Below are 22671 nucleotides of genomic sequence, written 5' to 3'. Positions count from 1 at the left end.
ATGGCTCCTGTGCAAGCTGAAAGCCGCTAGCCCAGGCGACATTCCTGATAGTCCTGGCCGAGTAGGGGAAGTGGCTTTCAAGCTCCATGCAGTGACCCCCTCTACAGCCTATTTGCAGGTTGAGATGGTGCTAACATTGAGTTGCGGTTGTTAAGTAAAGATCACCCCATTTCTGCGGTCGGAGCAGATTGGGTTATTATTTTCTGAACTGCTCTCTGAGAGGCAGGGAAATTCTAGAGTAAAGTTACCAGCTCGCCCAAGACTCTTAAAAACGTTGAAATCAACTGATTTCTGAGATCTCCCAAATGGCTGGTTCCGTTTTCATCAACGTATTGGCTCTTCTTTGACAAACTGTGTCAACTCTAGGGCTGGGTGAAGAACAAAATAACCATTTTTGCAAACCATGTTGGAATCGGTTTTCTATTGTTTTTTAATTATGCGGGGGGGGGAATTGGTGTTTTTTTTAATTGAAAATGGTATTGACCTTTTTTGTTATCGGAAACCCAGTGGGTGAAAAATCTGAAAGAATTTCATAATTTTTGTGGGGTTTAGAGGGTTTTTTTTGTGGTGAGGGAATCTTTTTTTTCTTTTTTATAAAAAGAAAAAATGAATCAGCTGCACTCGACTGGCATGTCGTTGTGTGTTCAGTTGTGGCATTGGTGTGCTTAGGTTCCATAGAGACGCTTTTGAACCCACTAAGTTCAGATGTTAGCAGAAGCAAAGACCAGCACGTGATTAACAGTCAGGCTAATGGCCCCTTCCTCTCTCAGTCATGCACCTTTGGCCCTCCTGTCTCTTGTCGTGTCAAAGTCCCACTGAATCTCCAAGTGTCTGTGGAAATCCTGGGGAAACAACATCTGAATTTCCACTGGCTCTGTACATCACAAAGAAGCAAGCGAGCACAAGCCTGTTTGTATTACAATTGCACCTACTCCCCGCAATGGAGATAGTGGGACTCCATTGTGCTAGGTGCTGCACCTGTTCACGGAGGAGACAGTCCCTGCCTGGCAGAGCTAGCAAGCTCAATAGACAAAGGCCAGAGGAGAGGGGGGAAGCATTTGCCAAATGGAGAACTGAGGAACAGGTTGCTTAAGCCAGTGTTTTCAAGAGCTCAACACTCTGCTGAGCACTTTTGAAAACCCAACTCTGATTTGGATGCTGAATGAGAGCTGAACTCTGGCAGATTGAACATAAGCTTTGTCTACGGCTCAGCAACAATCTGGCCATAAGTGACTTGCCAAAGGTTTGCTTAGATTCAAAGGGTGAAATCCTGACCCTGCTGAAGCCCATGTCAAATTTTCCACTGACTTCAGTGAAACCAGGATTTCACCCAGACTGTACCTCCAGAAGGGCCCATTGTTCTCATCCTGTCTGATCTGCATCAGAGAATCACAGAATATCAGGGTTGGAAGGGACCTCAGGAGGTATCTAGTCTAACCCCCTGCTCAGAGCAGGACCAATTCCCAACTAAATCAATAAATATATGGTGATATACCTATCTCATAGAACTGGAAGGGACCTTGAAAGGTCATTGAGTCCAGCCCCCTGCCATCACTAGCAGGACCAAGTACTGTCCCTGTCAGATTTTTGTTTTTGTGTGCCCCCGCCCCCCCCCCTTTTTTTTTTGAGCCTTGGTTGTGAGAAAGGCTGGTCTTTTGATTAAAGCACTGGACAGAGACTCTGGAGGTCTGGGTTCAAACCCCACTTGTGCCACAGACTCCCTGGGGAGTCACTTAAAAAAATCGGTGCCTCAGTTTCCCACCTGTAAAATGTGAGTAATAATAATTTTATGTAGACTGTGAACTCTTTGTGGTTGGGCCTTTATCACTGTGTGTCTAGGCAGCGCCTGGCACTATGGGGCCCTGATCTCAGCTGGGGCAGGGCCTGTCTCTCACTGTGTGTCTGGGCAGCGCCTGGCACAATGGGGCCCTGATCTCAGCCGGAACCTCTAGATGCTGCTGTAATACAAATAATTTCGCTCCCTTTTCTTCAATGGGGGCAGGCTTGATCCACCCCCTTGAATAGCTTAGGAACAGTGACACTCCACTCCAGCTGACATCCTGTCCTGGCATCTCCTCCTCTCAGGAGGGGTTGGGTGTGGGGGAGGACACGTGCCCTGGTAAGTGTGTGGGGTAGAGGACACCTGACTACTGGCAGCAGACCTGGTTTTTCTTCTCCTCGCAGTGAGCGGAGAATCGGACCCCCCCGACCTCGTGTACCTGCCAGCCGAACTCAAGGTGCTGGACATTCCAGACCATTTCCGGCTGCAGCGGGTGGATCGGTACCTGCCGGGAAATGCTTCCCTGGGCTCCCGCTCTGAGACTTACCTCCTCCTCCATCACCAGCCCATGGCAAAGCCTCTTGTCCAAGCCACCTACCTGCCCTTCACTGCCCAACAGGTAACCCTGCCCATCCAGTGGTGCCTCTGCTCTGGGCTCTCGGTCCCGTCTGACCCACCTCTCCTGGTCTCAACCTGTGTCTCTCTCTCTAGGCGGTGCCGGCAGCCGATCCCCACCACAGGTACGGCTCTGCGGCCTGGGACGTCCGAGCCGTGTCCATTGAGGGCACAGTTTCTCCAGCTGAGCCGTATGCCAGGGTCCTCTTCCACCTCAAGGGGCAGGACTGGCTGCCGGGACGGCACGACCTGCCCTGCGTCTCCCTGCATGCTTTCCACCAGACGCGGGCTGTGCATGGAGCCTGCCGCCTCCAGGTCAGTACGTGACCCCACCCCCACCTGCCCTCCCAGGAGATGGAGGGCCCAGCACCCAGACATGCTTGGAGGAGGGGTGGGGCCAGTGCCCCTTCCTAGCACCAGATTGTGGTGTGTCAGGGGTTGCCATGGAGAAGATGAAGGTTGCGTGTCCCCCATAGCAAGGCTGCAGGGGCAGCTGGGGTTGAGGGGCTCCCCGGGACAAGGCTAGCTCTTCTCCAGGGGGTGAGCTTGGAGGTCTAAGTGATCTTGGACTGGGGGAAAGAGGGGTGCTCTGTACTGGGTGGGGACAGCAATGCAGTGTTGGTCGGGCTGCAGGAGTTGATTTCCCCCTGTGGTGGGTGATGGAGACTTCAGGGCCCATCCTAGAGGTGGGAGGTCAATGAAGTTGGGGCTAGGCCCATTCTCTCTGAGCCCGCTCCCTGCTCTTCCTACTCAGGCACCCCTGGGAGTGTGCGTGGTGGAGCTGGAGTTCCCCCCACGCTGGTTCTCTGCCACACACCCCTCCTCACACAGCCGGCGCAGAGCTGCGGAGCCCGCCCAGCCCCCTGAGCGAGCCGAGCTGTACTATAGCCTGGGAACTGGGGAAACGTCTGCAGAGTGTAGCCATGCAGGGCCCCGGGAGAGGCCCCAGCTGGGCGCTGAGGGCACCAAGGAGAGACTGCACTATGTCGGCGCTGTGGAGCTGCGAGCCACGGATCCGCCTCGGCGTCAGGAAGTGCGGCTGGATGACAACGTGCTCATCCGGGTCCCCGACATGGCACTGCGGCCAGGGCAGCTCTTCACGGCCACCCTGATTCTCCAGCAGAACTTCACTGCCGACCTGCTGACCCTGAGGTGAGATCCAGGGGGAACCAGAGACACAGCCTGAGGCACAGGAACCCTACCCTGATCTGCTGACCCTCAGGTGAGATTCAGGGGCCCATCCTGAGACATGGGGAACTCTACCCCAACCTGCTGACCCTCAGGTGATATCCAAGGGGACCCAGGGATCCACCCTGAGACACAGGGACCTTACTCCAAGCTGCTGACCCTCAGGTGAGATTCAGGGGGTCCCAGGAACCCAGCCAAGGACTCTCTTGGGTTCAGAGGGTCTCTGCTTTGGGTGACGTCTCCTCTGGAGTCCATGCTCTGATTCTGAGCCGTGCTTCTTTCAGGATCAAGGTGAAGAAGGGGCTGCAGGTCCTAGCTGCCCGTCCCGCCGTCCCCGAGGCCTGGACGGCCAAGCTGGACAAGTTCAAGGGCTCCAAGCATCACACCGCTCTGGTCACTTGTCGCCGGCTGGATGCTGGCCAGTTGGACTGGAGGTAGGAACCACTTGACTCCTGGAGGGGATAGGGCTGACACGCTTATTCTCTGGGGCATCAGCCAGTTGGGCAGGATGTAGGGAACCATGTGACTCCTGCGGGCTCTGGGCTGATACCTGTATTCTCCTGGGCATCAGCCAGTGGGGACCGGAAGCCATGTGACTCGGGAGAGCAGTGATGATGTAGCTGTACTCCCAGGACCCAGCCAATCAGACTGTAGGTCTGATGCCATTGGCCTGGGGATGGGATGGCTGTTGCTACTCCCCCACATATTGAACAATCAGATTGGAGGGAGGGAGCCATGGGCCACTGAACAGGATGGTTCCTCTCTCTGGTCACCTCCCAGTTGTGCTTGGAGGTGGAATTTGCATGGTTCGCAGTGGAGCAGGGGTGAGATGCCACAGCCCCTGTGGGTGCTGAATCCGTCCTCTGCTTCACTGCCCCCTGGCTCCCTCCTGCCTCCATCCAGGGCAGCAGATTTCCCCGAGTTCCTCTACCTGGATTTGGCGGTGGAGAACGGCACAAGCGGCCTGGCCTCCACGCGCCCTGTCACCTGGCAGGTGGAGTACCCTGGCCAGGACCCTGAAGCCGAGAAGGACAAGATGGTGTGGGAGATCCAGGTGTCGGAACGTGACGTCAGGGCGCTGGTCCCGCTGGTGAAGGTAAGGCCTTGCAGTTCTGTCCCTGCACCAGGCGGCTCCCCAGAGGCAGGGTCTCAATCTGTGTCCCCTCTTGGTCTCCCCAGGAGCAAGAGATCGTGAACACCGCCCCCCTGACAGGGATCCCCCAGGCGGTGCCGGTGAAGCTGGTTGCTGTGGAGATGGGGGGAGCTGTGTTCGAGGTCACCGAGCAGATGGGGTGTGAGTCTGCCAACAAACAGGTCCTGAAGGTGAGAAACAAACGAACCACCCACTGACCCACAGAGAGGTGCCCTCCAGGGCCATCATCCCCCATCCTGGCCCTCTGAGACCCAGATTTCTCCCCTCTCACTGTCAGATGCCTCCCAGAGCATCATCCCCTAGCTCTGTCCTCTGAGACACCAACTCCCCCACCACCACCCTCAGGTGCCCTCCCGCAGCGTCACCCCCGTCCTTACCCTCAGAGATGACAGCTCCCCTCTCACCACCCTCAGGTGCCCTCCTGGGCCATCAACCCCTGTCCTTGCCCTCTGAGACACCATCTCCCCTCTCACCATTCTCAGGTGCCCTCCTTCAGCATCACCCCTGTCCTTACCCTCTGCAATGCCAAGTCTCCCCTGACCCCTCAGGCTGGGGCAGGAGCAGAGTTTACATGGGAGCAGATCCGGTGTGACCACTTCTCAGGTCATAGTTCAGCCCAGTCAGCCAGTGGGGCGGTACTGGGACCTCCTCTTCCATCTGGAAGGTCTGGGCTTCCCCACTATTCCCCCTTCAGGCTCTTCCCCCCCCCCCCCCCGGTTCTCCTCACCCCCATTCCGCAACTCAACATCTCTGACATCCACCTCCTGTGCGACCCCCCCCTCCCATCGCCAATGGCTCCACCTCTGGCTCCATAGCCACATATCCTTGGTCCCCTCCTACCACTTGGGGTTCAGCCCCTATTTGGTCCCCATCTTCACTGCCTCTCACTCAGTAGCCAGGGGGCACTGGTTCCCTTCTACTCTGTTTCCTCTTTTCAAGCTACTCACCACACCCTTTCCCTGGGTCCATGGAGTATCCCGAGTGGCAGGCTTGTGGGGTGGGACAGGGGTGAAGGTGTCTGGACATTTGTCCACATGTGCTGTCCTTCATGCCCTCCTGGCCCCCAGGTGACAGACGCGTGCGACTCCGTCTACGTGGGGGGCAAGGAGAGCCGGGGCGCCCGTGGGGCACGGGTGGATTTCTGGTTCCGCCGGCTCCATGCCTCGCTGCTCTTCACCGTCTGGGTGCCGCTGCTGCCACTGCGTGTCGAGCTGACCGACACCACACTGGAGCAGGTGCGCGGCTGGAGGGTGCCCGGTGCTGCTCCAGACAGGTCAGTCCCTCTGGCTTCCTCCCTGGAGCAGGGATCGGGGCTGCTGGGTGGGCAGGCAGAGTGCCAGGGCATGGTGTGTTGGGAGGATGCCAGGGCCTGTCCAGTGGGAGGGTGGGCAGGGCCTGGCAGGCAGAGAGGGCATTGGGGCCTGGTGCATGGGAAGGATGTGTTGGAGATGGGGAGGTGGGGGCTAGCGCCGGGAGCTGGGTGCATGAAGGAAGCAGGCAGGGCTGGCACCGGGGCCATGTCCAGACTCCAGTGTATGCTTTGGGGCAGCTCAGATGCCACAGTGATGGGACTACAATGGAGAGAGGGCCCAGGGGAGACATCCCCTTGGAGCAGGCAGGTTGGTAGAGTGAGGAGCCCAGAGTCTGTAGTGACTGGTTGAGTGAAAGGTTCTGCACTCGGGGCACAGGCAGTTGGGGAGGTGGGGGGCCAGACGCTGGAGGGGAGGAGCTGGAGTCTCTGTGATGGGGAAGGGGGACCTAGACTCTCTGATGGGGCAGTGGCCAGCGGAGGGGTGTCACAGATCCACAGGATCAGTGCTATGCGTCAGCTTTGGAACAGTCTCTAGGAGGAACCCCTCAGTGGGCCAGACCCCCGAGGGGTCTCACTTTTCCTCCAGGGCAAGCCACACGCCTCCTCAGACTGAACCTCTGGGCTTTCCGCACTCCTGCTTCACGGTGAGCTCTGTTCAGCGAGTCCCATACAGACAGTCTCCTGGCAGAGACTTGTCCACCTTCAGGGATTAATGTACCTCACCCAGCATTTGCTGTGACACCAGACAGTGTTGTCAGAACAGCTGGGTTTATTAGTCAGTGAGAATGCAGCATAGGAAGGCCTTAGGTTAGCACAGAGGAATGAAGGTTAAAGCAGCGTCCATTCTGGGTAGCCCAGCTAAGCTGTAGTGACCCCCAGGGTTCAAGCTCTGTGTCTCGTCCATCTGGCCTCCTTCGGCTGGGCGCCGGACCCTACAAGGTGGGAGAGTCCCAGAGCCCGGGCTGCAGCCTGAGCCCAACCGTCCACTCTGCAATTAAACAACTCCGCAAACCCGAGTCAGCTGGCATGGGCCAGACACGGGCGTCTGACTGCAGTGTGGGCATACCATCAGAGGCTCCACTGATATGGGGACCAAGATCCAGACAGGTGACACCCATATCTACGTCTTGTCACCTGCCCTGAGAGCAAACAGCCCTTTTCCACTCCCTAGGTAACACGGCAAAAATTGAGGCAAACCCAGTCTTCATACAAAAAATTCCCACTTCATAACAGGGAGTCCCAGAGTCTCTGATGGGGCAGAGGCCAGATTGGGGGTCCCAGTGTCTCTGATGGGGCAAATGAACAGAGGACAGGCTCTCTGTGTCAGTGCAGAGGCTGGCAGGGCGGAGTCCTGGAGGCCATAGCACCAGGATGGGATGGCTCTTGGCTGCATGCACCACATGGGGTTAGAGCCCCATGCCTGGGCGTTCCCTGCTGAGACCGTGGCGCCCTCCTCTGCAAGCAGTGGCCTGGCGGAGCCCGAGGAGGCTGGGGAAGAGGCGGAGAGGCGACCTCGTGGCTGCCGGCTCCAGTACCAGCGCGCCGGCGTCCGCTTCCTGGCGCACTTTGTGGCTCACCCGCTGGACGGTGGACGGCACCTGACCTACATGCCAAGCCCCGACTGGCTCCTGGATGTCTCCCACCTAGTGGGTGGGCAAGCCAAGGTGCAGGACCCCCGTGTGGCCACGCTGGAGGGCGGGAGCGTGGTGATTGGCCACGAGCCGGGAGTGACGTCAGTGGAGGTAGGGGCTGGGGTTACTGGGGGGTGCCCAGGGAGGTGGGAGCCAGGGGGGTGAGCAGGGGGAGGGGCACGAGGCATAGTGTGAGTGGGGGGTGCCTGGGAGGTGGAAGCCAGGAGGGTGAGCAGGGGAGGGGCATGGGGGTTGGGGTGGGGTGAGCTGGGGATGCATGTAGTAGCAGGGATTGGTGTGGGGGGGACAGCTGAGCAGAGGGATGGAGTAGGGGACCAGGGAGGTTGAGAGGGAGGCACAGAGGATGGGTGTGGAGGTGGCTGGGGGGAGGGGAAAGCGTGGGAGATGGGAGGAGGCTGGGGGGGCACAGGAGGATGCATGGAAGATGAGGGTACAAGGGGAGTGTGGGGGCTGGGATGGCACGGGGATGCATGGGAGATGGGGAGGAGGGAGAAGCATGGGAGATGGGCGACATGGGGGAAGGCTGGGGGGCAAAGGGGAAGCATATGAGATGGGGGACAAGGGGAGGAGTGTGGAGACTGGGGGGGAGGGGAAAGTGTGGGAGATGCGGGGTGGCTGGGGGAGAGGGAAGCGTAGGAGATGGGTGACATGGGCGGACTGGGGAGCACGGGGGAAGCGTGGGAGATGGGGAACATGGGGGGGGGAGTGTGGAGGCTGGGTGGGGACAGAGGGAAGTGTGGGACATGGAGGGAGGCTCTGGGCAAGTGCCTGTGTCCCCAACTCTCTCCTCGGTGCAGGTGCGCTCCCCCGTCTCAGACTCCATCCTGGGCGAGCAGACCCTGGTGGTGTCGGACGAGAAGGTGGCCGTGTCGGAGCTGCAGGCCCAGCTGGTGTCAGGCCTCTCGCTGGTGCTGAGCACAGAGCCGGGACACCCCGACGTCCTCACCGCCACCTGCCAGGCACTCTCAGCCCTGCACTCCCCAAAGCAGGTGAGAGGGGAGCTCCGTGGGGCCTGGGAGGCAGAGCGCAGGGCTGGGGACACGGGGTGTAGCCGGGTGATTCCTAGAGATGTTCCAGGCCCCAGGGGCTCAGCGAGCTTGGCCGTACTGGCCCTTTAAGCTGCAGCTTCTGCCCTTCCAGTGCTGGGCCTTGACATGAGATCCAGACCTCTCTGGTGGCAGGTGAGGGCAGGGACCCCAGCGTTCGGCAGGGCCCTAGAACCTCTGGGGTTGGGCCTTGCACTGAGTCTCTCCCTGCTGCAGCAGGGGTGGGAGGAGGGAGTCAAGTGCATGTTGCTGTGGGGAGTTGTGGAGTGGGGCCTGGTGCAGCTCTGGCCCCCACACAAAGCGAGGGAGGGCAGCAGCGCAGGGCTCACGGGTGTCTCTCTTCTCACACCTTCCGTTTGCCCCCACCCCCTGCCCGTCTGTGTGTCGTCCCTCTCCCACAACACTACACGCCTGTTGCCTGATCCCCCCTCCAGGAAGCAGCACTCAGTGTCTGGCTGGCATTCACCGACCACACGCTGGCCCCCGTGGAGCTCTATGGCTGGCGGGACGTGGCGCTCTCCATCTCCTCCCTGGACCCTGGCGTGGCCTGGGTGCGGCCAGACGAGGAGCTAGCTCGCCCGCTGATCGTGGCCGAGGGGCCGGGCCAGGGGCCCCTCCTGCAGCTGGGCCTGCACACCGCGGACACCTGCCGCAAAGGCAAGCACCGGGCACCGCTGGCTGCTGGCACCGCCTGGCTGGAGGTGGGCGTCAGCCGGCGGCTCCCAACCCCCGGTGGCTCACGGCCCCGCGATCCCCGCCCGGAGTCCCCCTTCCAGCGGGCCGAGGGGGCCATGTCGGGGGAGGCGGTGACAGCAGCAGCTACGGAGCCCATGGTGGGGCCCCAGAAATGGGCCCCAGCCGGGGTGGGACCCGACCTGACCAAGTTTGAGGGGCCCCAGGGCGGCACCTCTTCCGAGGATGACGGGCCTGGGGAGGAGGAGGAGGATGAGATGGTGAAGGCCCCCGAGCGGGTGACAGACCTGGAAATCGGGATGTATGTTCTCCTGGGCGTCTTCTGCCTGGCCATCTTCATCTTCCTCGTCAACTGCATTGTCTTTGTGCTGCGCTATCAGCGCAAGGAGCCCCCTGATGCCGGGCCGGGCCTGGCCCCCTCCACCCAGCAGCCCCACAACTGGGTGTGGCTGGGCACCGACCAGGAGGAGCTGAGCCGCCAGCTGGATCGCTGCAACCAGCACCAAGAGCTCAGCCCCAATCCCACCCCCGACCCCTCCACCCCTGCCAAAGATGGTGGCTGCTGCTGCTGCGGGACTCCCCCGGGCACGGAGGGAGGCAGTGGGGAGGCTGGGGCCCCTGAGGTCACGGGGCCTGACGGGGGGGTCTCCACCAGCACTTTCCTCCCTGCGGTTCTGGGGAGCCCGGCCCCCCCCAGCACCTTGTCCCGGAAAGAGGTGGCTGCACCAGGGGGCAGGCGTAAGCGGGTGGAGTTTGTGACCTTTGCCTCGCCCCGGGCCCCTGAGGGCGCCGCGTCTCCCCCGCCCTCCTCCGCCCCCACCATCCAGTCCATCCTGGTGGCCAGCGAGGACGACATCCGCTGGGTCTGCGAGGACATGGGGCTGCGGGACCCTGACGAGCTGAGGAGCTACATGGAGAGGATCCGGGGCAGCTCCTGACCTCGGCCCCCCCGCACCCCACTGATACCGTGCAGGGCAAAGCAGTAAGGGACCAGCCCCCGCTCCCATTGGCCACCCTCCCAGGGATCTGCACTGGGATCCACTGGGCATTCTCTGCCCAAACCTGCTCCCTCCCAGTCAGTGTTCGGAGGAGAGCACTGCCCCCTGGCGTTGCTGCCAGGGGTCAGGGCTCTACCCACTAGGGACGAGTCGTACGCCCTTGGATCACTGGGACGCAGGGCTGCGTTCTATAGTGACTCTGTCTCTGTCCCGGAGATCTAGCCTGGGCCCCCTCAGTTGCTACCTTGATCCCAGCTGAGGCCCCTCTTTCCCTCTCACTGGAGGGAGTTTGACCTCCTGGATTTGGAACCCAGGCATCCTGGTTATCGCGCAGGTTCTGGGGGTGCTTTCCCCACTGGTCTCCAACCCACCGAGGGGCAAGCCGGTGCCGGATTCCCATTTTGCTTTGGCTCTCATTGCAATGTTGTGTTGATTGTGATGGTTTTCATGGCGAATGTCCTTCCTGTGGTCTGACCCTCGGGATATTCTCCCCCCCCCGCCCATCTTGCAAGGGTGGGCCCCCTCCACGGGGGTACCATCCGGCCCCCTTCACCCTGGCCCTGCGTTCGTTTTGTACGATCTCTGGCATTTTATACCTGTAGCGTCAGGAGGCTGCCATGACGGGTCCTTTATTTATGGAAGATTTTTAATTCTTATGTTGTTACAAAAATAAAGTATTTAAAAACAAATACCCACCCCCTGTGCGGATGGGGCAGGGGGAACCTTTCCATCCTTCCCTGCCTTTATACTCAGAGCACCCCCTGGGTGGAAGGAGGAGATGAGCAGCTGCAGGCTCCCTCTGCTATCGAACTTCTCCAGTCACTCGGCCTCATTCTCAGGCCCCATCTGCCACCGTAGGCCATTCTTCCACTGGACTGTAGAGGGGAATGGGGGATGGCCCCTTGAGAATATCCCCCCTGCACTGAGGGGCCTTCCCAGCTGGTAAAGAATTGGGAGAAGGGCCTAGCTACCAGCCCCCAGTAAATGAGGTGGATCGTGGGCGTAGCTGAATTGCATTCACTGTGGCTGTTACCTGCTTGCCACAGGAAGCAGCTCATGAATCAGAGCAGCCCTGGGGCTGCTCTAACCTATGCCAGGGCCAGGCACAGCCCAAGAATACAGGGAGCATGACAGTGGCTTAACACCAGCCCTGTGCTGGAGGCTCGAAGAGATGTCTCCATGAAGAGTAACATGCTGCGTGTGAGGTCAGCAGGAACATATGTGCACTTGATTCATATCCCACACAGCCGCACGGTGAGAATGGGCCTCTTAAGAGCAGCCTTATCTAAAAGGGAAAGTTTCCCTTGGGGCCTGAGCCAGGCAGCAGGGCTCCCCTCTCCCTGCTGTCCCAGCCTGCCCTCCCCACTGCCAGCAGCTTCAGCCTGTTTGACAGCCCGGCCCACAGACCATCTGATTAGAATTAGATTTTCCATTGCTAAGGAAAGCAACCGCATGGCTCCCTTGCTGAGCCTGCAGAAGAGGTGTCTCGCTCCGGCATTGACCTTGGGAAAGTCCCACTCATGCAAATGCCCATGTTTAATTTTGTGCACCCTATGCATGAATGTTCGAGGTGGGGGGGAGTTTAATCTCTGTGCCCCAGATCACCATCTGTAAAATAAGGATCTGAAAACTTCTCTTCACAGGCAGGAATTTGCTCCTCACTCAGCTTGGCAGAGACCTTGGGAGCTTTTCGCCTTCCTCTTCCTGTAACCCCTCAGCTTGACTCAGCCGAGAGGTTAGATTGTCGAGACCTTAGGTTCCTTGGGAAAGCAGCAGGCTTGTCAGTGAGGTGGAAAGTAGAGCTGTTTGAAATCTAGCAGTTTCAGTTCCTGGTGGGGCCTGTGGGCAGGATTAGCTGGATATTACAGGTCTCACTTCAATTCCCTGCCATTGCAGAGGCCTTTGATGACATGCACCTCAAAGGCAGCATCTCCAAATCAGAATATCAGGGTTGGAAGGGACATCAGGAGGTCATCTAGTCTAACCCCCTGCTCAAGGCAGGACCAATCCCCAGATAGATTTTTGCCCCAGATCCCTAAATGGCCCCCTCAAGGATTAAACTCACAACCCTGGGTTTAAGCAGGCCCTTGTTCAAACCACTGAGCTATCCCACCCCACTTCTTTAGATGCATGGAGTGATGCATTTTCACTCCATGCATCTGAAGAAGTGGGTTTTTTACCCATGAAAGCTTATGCCCAAATAAATCTGTTAGTCTTTAAGGTGCTGCCACTGAACACAGAATACAAAGTGTACAGGGCTCACTTTAGATGATTATTTTTGATTACATACATCTGCACAGTAAAAAGGATAAAAGAAATTGTATTTCAATTCACCTCATACAAGTACTGTGGTGCAATCTCTTTGAAAGTGCAACTTACAAATGTAGAATTATTTATTTTTTTACATAACTGCACTCAAAAATAAAACAATGTAAAACTTCAGAGCCTACAAGTCCAGTCAGTCTTGGAAGCATGTCCTCTGGAATAGTGGCTAAAGCATGAAGGGGCATACAAATGTTTAGCAGATCTGGCACATACATACATTGCAATGTCAGTACAAAAATGCCATGCAAACATCTGTTCTCATTTTCAGGTGACACTGTAAATAAGAAGAGGGCAGCATTATCTCCCATAAATGTAAACACACTTGTTTGAACAATTGACTGAACAAGAAGTAGGACTGAGTGGACTTGTAGGCGCTAAAGTTTTACATTGTTTTGTTTTTGAGTGTAGTTATGCAACAAAAAATCTATATTTGTAAACTGCATTTTCACAATGAAGAGATTGCGTTACAGTACTTGTATGAGGTGAATTGAAAAATACTATTTGTTTAAAATATTTGCACAGTAAAAAAAGAAAAAAAATCTAAAGAGCACTGTATACTTTGTATTCTGAGTTGTAACTGAAATCAATGTATTTGAAAATGTAGAAAAACATCCAGAAATATTTATAATTTAAACGAGTATTCTGTTGTTATTTAACAATGTGATTTAAAATTGTGATGAATCACATTTTCTTACATTGAGTTAATTTATTTTGAGTTAATTGCTCGAGTTAATTGCAATTAATTGACTGCCCTATTAATCTGTTATAGATCATTCGTCCATTCTGTCCCACGCTGCTCTGCCAGTGGTGCCAGCAGCAATCGCCCACTTGGTCAATTTTCAAACAAGCACCTTTGTGCTCTCTCCAAGGCTGCTACTCTTCATAACCATCTGCATTATCCTCCTTTCAAACTCTGCTTTGCCAGGATGCCTTCCACAAACTTGCCAACTGGTGCGCTGAGACCACTGAGCAATATTGCCTCATTGTTTCCTGGTGTTCCTCCAGCTGTCTGTTGTCTTTGAGTTGGATGAAGGTGAGGTGAGGAGGCACACAGCAGTACTCATAATAATCTTACTAACCACTTAACCAGCTGTAGTATCTTCTGCTGATGTGCTCATGAGCAGCTCTGGCACACACTGGTCATGTCTTTAACCTGCTTAGAACAGCCAGCCATCACGTATCAACCCTTTATAGACTGGAAATGGACCCTTGCCGTGAAATGCAATCCCCATCATTGATAACAGTCCATTTGGTTTCAGATTCTCCCGCAGTGTTTGGGTTGCAAGGCTCCAGGTGCAAGTCTTGTTCGTTTACAGAAATCTCTTTTCATTGGAGTATTGTTTTTTACAGGAACATGTTTTTGCTTTGAGATCTGCCGTGCTTTTCCCTGCATTATTTTCACTCGTCATAAAATCATAGATGCCAGCTGGGCACTTAAGGGCCACTGCATTCACCCCTCTGTCTTTTCCACCGCATGCTGGTGGCTTGGAGCACCTTTATCCAACAACAACCCCCCCCCCAATAAATTAACCCCCCCCCCCCCCCGCTCTAAAATTCCATCTTTACAAACACCTCCACTTGGACCAACCCCCAGAGAACAGCCAGGAACAAGCCACCACCGCTGGCCTCTCCCCATCAGAGCCCATTTAGCATTACGTAGAGTAACACGGATCGTGTCAGTTCTGAGGTCCCATCCGCCAGTGGTGCCAGCAGGTTTACCACTCTTTGAGATTGTATCCAGCCTTTGCCCAGTTGAGCCCTGACATTAGCAGGGGTTGAGGAGGAGATTTTTCCCTTGAATAGGATGGGGCAAATCTTCCACCCTCTCCTGGGCTCTGGGAATCAGCCCCCCAACCCCTCATTTCCAGTGCCTTCTGCCTGTTGATTTAACCCCTTACTGGTGCCCGTCCCAGGAGATCAGCCATATCAGGACACTGCTGGATAGCAAAACCCAGGCAAGAGAGGGCATCCTTAGGAATTCTGGGGACTGGAGGGTGGATCTTAGAGCCTGGGGGTAGCCAAGGAGGCAGGACAATGTTTCTCAAGGGTCTCCGACAAGCCCCCAAGTGAGCCATGAGGAGGCGCTGCCCCTTAGGGCATCCCCCTCCCGCTTGAGTCTGTCCCTACCTCCTGTGGGTGCCTTATGGGTGAGAGTCCCTGGTGCCCTACTAGGGGCATCCCTCCCACCCCTTCTCCAGGGAGGTTTGCTGACCCAGCTGTCCTGCATGGGAGCAGGCAAGTCACTGAGCAGAAAGGGGCAGCTGGAGGGGGGCGGGGTCCCCTCAGTCCCCTTCGCGGCCGACGCAGGCACGGCAGTTGGGCTGCTGCTGCTGCCTCTCGTAGAGGCCAGAGATCCAGAAGAAGAGCACGCAGGTCACAGTCTGGATCCCAGCCAGGAGGAAGAAGTAATAGTCCATGTGGCAATTGTTAATGTTCCCTGGGGGAACAAGGGGTGAGCTGTCAGAGCACCCCCTGCTGGTACCAGGCAGACCCTCCACCTCTCCCCCCTGCAGCAACCCTAGCCCAGGGCATATTTCTCCCTACACAGTTAGCTCAACCCAGCACCAAGTAGACACCATCTTCCACCCTCCCAGCCCCAGGGACCCGTCCCCCTTGGCACTGTCAGCAGAACCCCCTCTATGGAGAGCTCCCCTTGCTGGCAGTGGGATGATGAGGCCTGAGAGTGGAGAACAGACCTATCTCCCCACCTGCCTCAAGCACCCCCTGTCGGCCCCAGGGATACATTTCCCACCCCCAGCTCTGCTGAGGGGCTGCCTCTCTCCCTTCTGCTTTGTATTCACCCCCGGGCCCCGCACTCACCAAAGTCCTTGGGGCAGTTCATCCAGCCATGCTCCGGCACTGAAAGGAGAGTCAGCAGCCCAGAGCCCAGGAGCGAGCCCACGCCAGAAATGAAGAAAAAGAGCCCCATGATGGCTCCCTGCATGGACTTGGGGGCCTCTGAGTAGGCAAATTCCAGCCCTGGGGGAGAGCAGAGAGCTCTGAGGGACCTCAGTAATACTAGGGCAAACAAACACTGCTTCTAGCCACCAGGGCATGGGATCAAACAACATGCTGTTTGCTACCATCCCAGCTGATTGATGAGCTGGCAGCCCCAACCCAAGCACTTGCCTTGAACCCATTTATCTACAGACCAAGCCTTGCATTGCTTAGCTTCATGAAATCAGAGGCAATCACCACCTTCCTAGATACAGCTGTATTTGCTGTTCTTCAGCCCCACCCAGCACGGTGCTAGGGGCTGTTAGTCAGACCCATTGCACATGCTCAGTCTAGCCCCACCACCTGGCGCGTCACATCTCACCCGTGCTGCCTTATTGTTACTGGACCCCAACGCGCTAGGCACTGGACAAACCCAGCACGGTTACCTGGAATGCTGGCGAAGATTTCACTGATGCCAATGAGAAGGTACTGGGGAATCTGCCACCAGATGGGCAGTGTGGCGGCAGAGTACACATCCTCTCCGATGTGCTGCAAGATGGTCTGGTTGTTCTTCACATACTGCAGCCTCTTGGTCTCCAGGGCGCCTGCCGAGGAGGGGCAGGATGGATCAATGTGGCATTCCCCCACACATGCTCAGAAGGGGTCAGCCCCATCTGAGCAAGGCCGCATCGGCCCCTGATTTCATGGCAGGGAGAGTCTATCAGCCATCTTCTGGGATCCCCCCGCAATGCTGGTCAGCTCCAGCCCTGGCGTTGGGCAGTAGCCTCCCACCCACCAGCCAGGGCCATCAGGCATTACCTGCCACAATGATAGAGGCGAGGCCAAAGAACATGCCCAGAGCCATCCTCTTCAGCGCCGAGGGCAGCAGCTTCCGTCTCACCAGGAACGGGTCAATGACTCGATCCTTCAGCGGGACCAGAACTAGCAGGACCACCACATTGGCTAACAGGAGCCAGGCATCAGGGAACTAGGGAGAGAGAACTGGGTCAGATCTAGCCCTTGGGCTAACAGAACCAGGCACTGGGGATCTAAGGCGAGAGAACTGGGTCAGAACCAGCACCTGGGCTAACAGAACCAGGCACTGGGGATCTAAGGCGAGAGAACTGGGTCAGAACCAGCACCTGGGCTAACAGAACCAAGCACTGGGGATCTAAGGAGAGAGAACTGGGTCAGAACCAGTCCTTGGGCTAACAGAACCAGGCATAGCCTTGAGAAATAACTCTACAGCAACTGAAAACCCTTATTCTGCATCTCCTACCTCTCCCAGCCCTGACTCTCCCCCTGCTTCCCCATCCCCTCCCCGCCATAGGTGCTGGAACTAGGGGTGCTGAGGATGCTGCTGCACCCTCTGGCTGGAAATGGTTTCCATCATATACAGGGTTTACAGTTTGGTTCAATGGCTTTCTGCACCCCCACTACACAAATTGTTCCTGGTACCCTGCTCCCCTCCAGCTGCCCGGGACCTGCAGAGAAGCGGAAGCAGCTGGGACAGTTTCTGTTCTATCTCCAGCCTGGCCGGTGACCACAACCAGCATCACATGCCGCTCACGCTGGGCCTCTCACAAAGGAGGGATTGTGCTGTCAGGGGCAAGTGATATCCTGGACCCGCCTCCCTGCCCAGGCTGGGGATGTCACCCTAATCAAATGGGCAGCAAGATTCACCCGTGCTGCTCAAGATGGTCTCTTCCTTTGGCCTGGCGCCAGCCCTCTCTCCATCACCCCACCTTGGGGTGTCTTCACCAACCCCAGCAATGTCACTCAGACCCTGAGTTGATGCCTTTGCCTGCCATCCCCACTGCATGCCACAGCCCCTCACCGTGTAGCTGCTGCCCGCACCACTGCCCGTGCTGTTGTGCTGGAAAATGTTGGGGATGAAGAGGTGCAGGCCTTGCAGATAGTAAGTCGACTGCATCTGGAATATAACAGGGAGATCAATGTGGGGCTCAGATCCATGGGCCATCCCTCCCCTGTCACCTCTCTTGGGACATCATCATCCACCCCAGTGATGTCACTCAGCCCTGCCCCGCCCCACCAGGGGCATTGTCCCTCCTCTGCCCCCTTGAGTTGGGGTCATTGTCTGCCATCCCCACTGCGTGCCCTGGCCCCCATGGGAACTGAACCCCGCTCCTACCCCACTGAGGTAGGACAGACACACCCAGCGGGAGGGGATGGGCTGACACACACCCCCAGCACCCTACCCCGGGAAACTCTGCTATGCCAGGACTGGGGGAGCAGTGTGGGGGTGGCCCCCAAGAGAGGGTTAATGGGTCCTACCAGCAGCCAGTGACTATCGTTCTTTAGCATTGGTGAACCAAAGAGGAAGAAAATCAGGAGGAAATCTTTCGAAGGAATGGACATGGTCCCTGTTCCAGGTGGCTGGCCCTTTAAGGAGAAATGGGTCTCAGCCCCACCTGGGACATGGTTCAGGTGGGGAGAGTGAAGCTGGGCCATGTGACTCCTCTGGGAGTCACAAGGCAGAGGGCTGGGGGGTGGGGGAGAGGGAGAAGGCTGCTGAGCTAACAGAGGCGGGCCAGAAGAGCAGAAGATAGGGCAGAGGGGGCAAACTTTTTGGCCCGAGGGCCACATCTGGGTATGGAAATTGTATGGCGGGCCATGAATGCTCACGAAATTGGGGTTGGGGTGCGGGAGGGGATGAGGGCTCCAGCTGGGGGTGCAGACTCTGGGGTGGGGCCAGAAATGAGGAGATCAGGGTGCAGGAGGGGGCTCCAGGCTGAAGTAGGGGGTTGGAGTGCGGGGGGGATGGTTGAGGGCTCCAGCTGGGGGTGTGGGCTCTGGGGTGGGGCTGGGTATGAGGGGTTGGGAATGCAGGAGGCTGGGACTGAGGTGTTCAGAGGGTGGGAGGGGGATCAGGGCTGGGGCAGGTGGTTGGGGCATGGGAGGGGGTCAGGGGTGCAGGCTTTGGGCAATGCTTACCTCAAGCAGGTCCTGGAAGCAGCGGCATGTCCCCCCTCTGGCTCCTATGAAGACATGGCCAAGCAGTTCTGCGCGCTGCCCGGTCCGCAGGCACTGTCTCTGCAGCTCCCATTGGCCTTGGTTCCCAACCAATGGGAGATGTGGGGGCATCGCTTGGGGCAGGAGCAGCGTGCGGAGCTCCCTGGCTGCCCCTACGTGTAGGAGCTGGAGAGGGGACATGCCACTACTTCCGGGAGGTGTGTGGAGCCACAGCACGTGCACAGCGGGGCAAGCCCCCGACCCCGCTCCCTGGCTGGAGTGCCAGAGTGGGGCAAGCCCTGGACCCTGCTGCCCAGCAGGGGCTCAAGGGCTGGATTAAAACATCTGAAGGGCCGGATGCAGCCCCCGAGCCGTAATCTGCCCACTCCTGAGACAGGCGGATGAGCCGCTGGCCTCTCGGAGCCCGAGGAGGACAACTCAGGGAGAGTTCTGGCGCCAATTCTGGGCTAGGGAGGGGTGGGAATAGCTGCTGGCTGAAGACTCGGACCAATGGGATCGGCAGCAGATGCGAGAGCTGAGGAGCTCTTGTGCAGATGGACTTGATGGATTGTTCTGAGCTGCTCATGTGATGAAGCCAGCCTCGGGGGGAGGGGGAGAGGGGGGGTAAAAGCTTGGAGGAAGCCTTTGTTAATTATTTCAGGGACACTGAGGCAGAGCTGCCCCTGGCCACGAGGGGGCACTCTGGAGGCAGCACCCCTGTTTGCAGCCCCCACCACCGTAGGATCTGAGGGTCTCACAAGCATTGATGGTATTGATCCTCAGCTCCAAGCTCCATGAGGATGGCTTGACGCCGACCCCACTGCTAACCCCCTCTATGCATCAGCAAGCCCGGTGCTGCCGCTCCGCCAGCTCCCTACCTGGAAATAGACCATCCAGTAGGGAATGAAGGTCAGTAGCACCGGCAGGATCTTGGCCATCACTTGGAAGTTGGCAAGATCCTCCTCGGGCGAAGGAATCCGGGGCTGAGATTTGCCATCAGGGAGAAGATCTGTGCCCTGGGCTTCTGATTGGAGAGTGCCCGGCCTGCAGCGAAAGGGGAGAGCACAGATGGCATGAGGAGGCCAGCGTGGGCATGGACCCAAAGGGGATGGGGGTAGCTGGGCTCCACCAGCACCGACCCTACCTGATACGGCGCACTCGGCTGCAGCAGCTGCCCCGGAAGGCCAGCCTGAGCATGGCAGAGACCTGACTGCCCGCGGGGGGCTTGGTGACGAAGGTGGGGGCAGCCAGGAGGAAGACAAGGAGGGCCAGGGCCACGCAGGCCGCAGGGATGGTGTAGCCGATGAGGAAGTTGACATTTTGCTGGATGAAGGCCACCACAAGCAGCGAGATCACCGCCCCAATGTTAATGCTCCAGTAGAACCAGTTGAAGAAGCGCCGTGTGGCATCGCGGCCACGGTCCGTCACCTGCAGGGAGCGCAAGGCAGGATGGCGTGAGCCAGGCTGCGCTCCGCTGCGTCCCGACAGGGCCTCATCCCCTGTCCCCACTGCGGGAAGGGGGGGTCCCAAAGGAAATGAGGGGGGTTAACCCTTTATGGGCTGTGGGAAGAGAATTTCTAGATCCCTGGCGGGGGCTGCCTCCCATCTCTCCTGCCCTTTGGGGAGCCAGGCAGACCCTCGGTAAGAGTCCCCTTGCCAGGCCATCACCCTGCCCACCCCAGGGACTTTCACCTGCAGGAAGCACCAGGCCAAAGCTAAGCCACAAACACGGAGGTGGGGACTCATCTCCCCTCCCTCCCACTCCTTAACCCTGACCCAGCCTCCCTCCTTCCTATCCTCTCCCCCATTTCCTGACCTCCTGCTCCCTCCATTCCCCAGCCCTTCCCATCCTCTCTCCTACCCAACCAATCAGGGTGCCCCATTGCAACAATACCCCCTGGGCCCCCCTGTCTGGCCGAGGCTCTGCCTGGCTCCCCAAAGGGAAGGAGAGATGGGAGGCAGCCCCCTAAAGGGGTCTAGGCTTTCTCCCCCTACAGCCCATAAGAGGTTAACTCCCCACCCCCTTTTCCTATGGATCAGAGAAACAATCCGCTTCCCCCAGTTAGACCCCCTCACCTCCCCTGATGGGGGTGGGGGGAGACAGGGAGGATTAAACCCTTGTGCTCTGGGAGGCGAGATCATCCCGAGTAGGGTGACCAGACAGCAAATGTGAAAAATCGGGACAGAGGATGGGGGGGTAATAGGAGCCTATATAAGGAAAAGACCCAAAAATCGGGACTGTCCCTATAAAATCGGGACATCTGGTCACCCTAATCCCGAGGGACGTTCTCCCTGCCCCCAGCCAAGCCTGGAAACTCTGGCTTGTTCCTGGGGTCTGAGGTGGTAGAGAGGAGACTTTACCCCACCATCTGCTGGGGGGGGATAGAGAAACAGCCCCCTATCCCACAACATGATAGGGAAAGCCCCCCCAACCCCCCATGTGCAAGCGTTAATATGTGCATGCACACAGGTGGACTTGTTTGTGCCTGCATTTCCATGTGTGTGTGCTTTTGAATGCCTGTGTGTGTAAGCACGTGTGCTTGTGCATGTTTGTGTAAATGTGTTCTCACAAGTGTGCAAGCTCATGGGTGGGATGTGTGCCCTTGTCTGCATGGCTGCTTGCGTGGATGTGCTTTTGCTTCCGTGTGTGTGCAGGGGTGTGCCAGATGTATTTGCATGTGTGTGCCTGTGTGCATGGGTATTCATGTGTGCAAACTTGTGTGTGTCTGTTTGCATGCATTGTGTGTGCACACGTGCTGCATGCATTGCCTCTGTATGTGCACGCGCGTGTTGCATGAATTGCCTGTGTGTGCACAGATGCGCATTTCATGCATTGTGGGTGATTATGCACACACGTATGCATTGCCTATGTGTATGCACATGCGCGCTCATGGATGTGTGTGCAACATTAACCCTTTGGCATTAGCTGGGGCGAGGGTCCTGCCCAGGGGAATCTCTTGGGGGGGGGAGGGGGTATGTGTGTGTGTAACCCTTTGTGTGCTGGACGTATTGCTTTCCAGGTTGCTGACCCTGGGGGGATGGAGGGGAAAGGTGTGCCTGTTACCTGGTCGGCGCCAAAGGGGGTGAGGTTGGCCTTGACGGAGCTGATGCCCAGTGCCAGCAGCAGCAGGCCAGTGTACATCAGAGGGGCGCAGTAGTGGCCGGGTGCTGACTGCTGGCACTCCCCACTCTGGTTCTGGCAGGGATGCTGCAGCTGGTAGACTGGCATGTCCCCGCACAGAAAGAGTCGCCCATCCGACGAGGCCGTGGCGGGCAGCAGGCAGGCCGACACCAGGTAGAGCAGGAAGCTTAGCGTGATGGTCCAGTAGCGGCCCAGGTAGACGTCAGCCAGCCAGCCCCCGATGGGCGAGAGCAGGTAGGAGGCACCCAGGAAGAGCAGGGCAGCCCGCGAGGCCTGCAACCCCCCCCAATTGAAGTTGCTGCTGTTGAGGTAGAGGACAAGATTGGAGACGATGCCGAAGAAAGCCGCCCGCTCCAGGATCTCCACCAGTAGCACGGCCGCGCAGGCCGCCTTCCGGCCCTCGAAGGCATCCCATAAGCCCCCGGCCGGGGCCTCTTCCTGCCCCAGCAGGGGCCGGCGCTCCCCTCTGGTACCATCCCGGGCCATGCACCACCCTGCCTGGGCACTGCACGAGTCTTCCTGCTCCCCCTGGCCTTCTCAGTCTGTCTGCCCTTGCTGCTCCGTCTGTCCTGAGCCTTCCCCTCCCACGCTCTGTCTGGCTGTCCTCCACACTCAGTCTCTGGCTGCCTGTAGCTCTGGCTGCTTCTGCCTTCCCTGCTCTGTCTCTTGCTCTCGCAGACTGTCTCTGTCTCACCCTTCCTGGGCGTGTTTTCTCCGATCGCTCAGGCCAGTTCCCACTTCCCCATTTCTCTGCTGAATGGAGACATCATATGACATCTCCCTTCCCAGAAATGAAACTTCCATTCCATGGGTTCCCCTTTCTCAGGGAATTGGTGCCCTGCCCTCTCCCCATGAGT

At 57.7% G+C, this 22671-nt stretch overlaps 2 protein-coding genes across 3 annotated transcripts; one reads left to right on the top strand and one right to left on the bottom strand.

Annotated features, from left to right (window-relative positions):
- The first annotated feature begins 2200 nt into the window (after positions 1 to 2200).
- Positions 2201 to 11711, top strand: TMEM132A (transmembrane protein 132A). The gene is made up of 10 exons (XM_039539081.1): positions 2201 to 2399; positions 2492 to 2710; positions 3150 to 3547; positions 3868 to 4017; positions 4487 to 4679; positions 4763 to 4906; positions 5804 to 6009; positions 7511 to 7712; positions 8498 to 8689; positions 9181 to 11711. The coding sequence occupies exons 1-10, from the start codon at positions 2349 to 2351 to the stop codon at positions 10375 to 10377; spliced, it is 2952 nt and encodes a 983-aa protein (XP_039395015.1). The 5' UTR covers positions 2201 to 2348; the 3' UTR covers positions 10378 to 11711.
- A 2574-nt stretch (positions 11712 to 14285) lies between these two features.
- SLC15A3 (solute carrier family 15 member 3) lies at positions 14286 to 22464 on the bottom strand. 2 transcript variants are annotated; one of them, XM_039533489.1, is made up of 9 exons: positions 21737 to 22464; positions 19817 to 20100; positions 19551 to 19716; positions 17995 to 18102; positions 17537 to 17632; positions 16519 to 16687; positions 16146 to 16304; positions 15583 to 15741; positions 14286 to 15199 (listed from the first exon to the last, which is right to left on the bottom strand). In XM_039533489.1, exons 1-9 carry the CDS (start codon positions 22298 to 22300, stop codon positions 15045 to 15047), a joined length of 1860 nt encoding a protein of 619 aa, XP_039389423.1. In that variant the 5' UTR covers positions 22301 to 22464; the 3' UTR covers positions 14286 to 15044. The 2 variants fall into 2 exon arrangements, with proteins under 2 accessions (XP_039389423.1, XP_039389424.1); XM_039533490.1 differs by lacking the exon at positions 17995 to 18102 and having other exon boundaries at positions 15045 to 15199; positions 21737 to 22300.
- Positions 22465 to 22671: the final 207 nt, after the last annotated feature.

The sequence above is a fragment of the Mauremys reevesii genome, linkage group 4, assembly GCF_016161935.1.
Source record: "Mauremys reevesii isolate NIE-2019 linkage group 4, ASM1616193v1, whole genome shotgun sequence".
In the NCBI taxonomy this organism is placed as follows: domain Eukaryota; kingdom Metazoa; phylum Chordata; order Testudines; family Geoemydidae; genus Mauremys; species Mauremys reevesii.
This window is presented reverse-complemented; position numbering and strand designations above follow the sequence as displayed.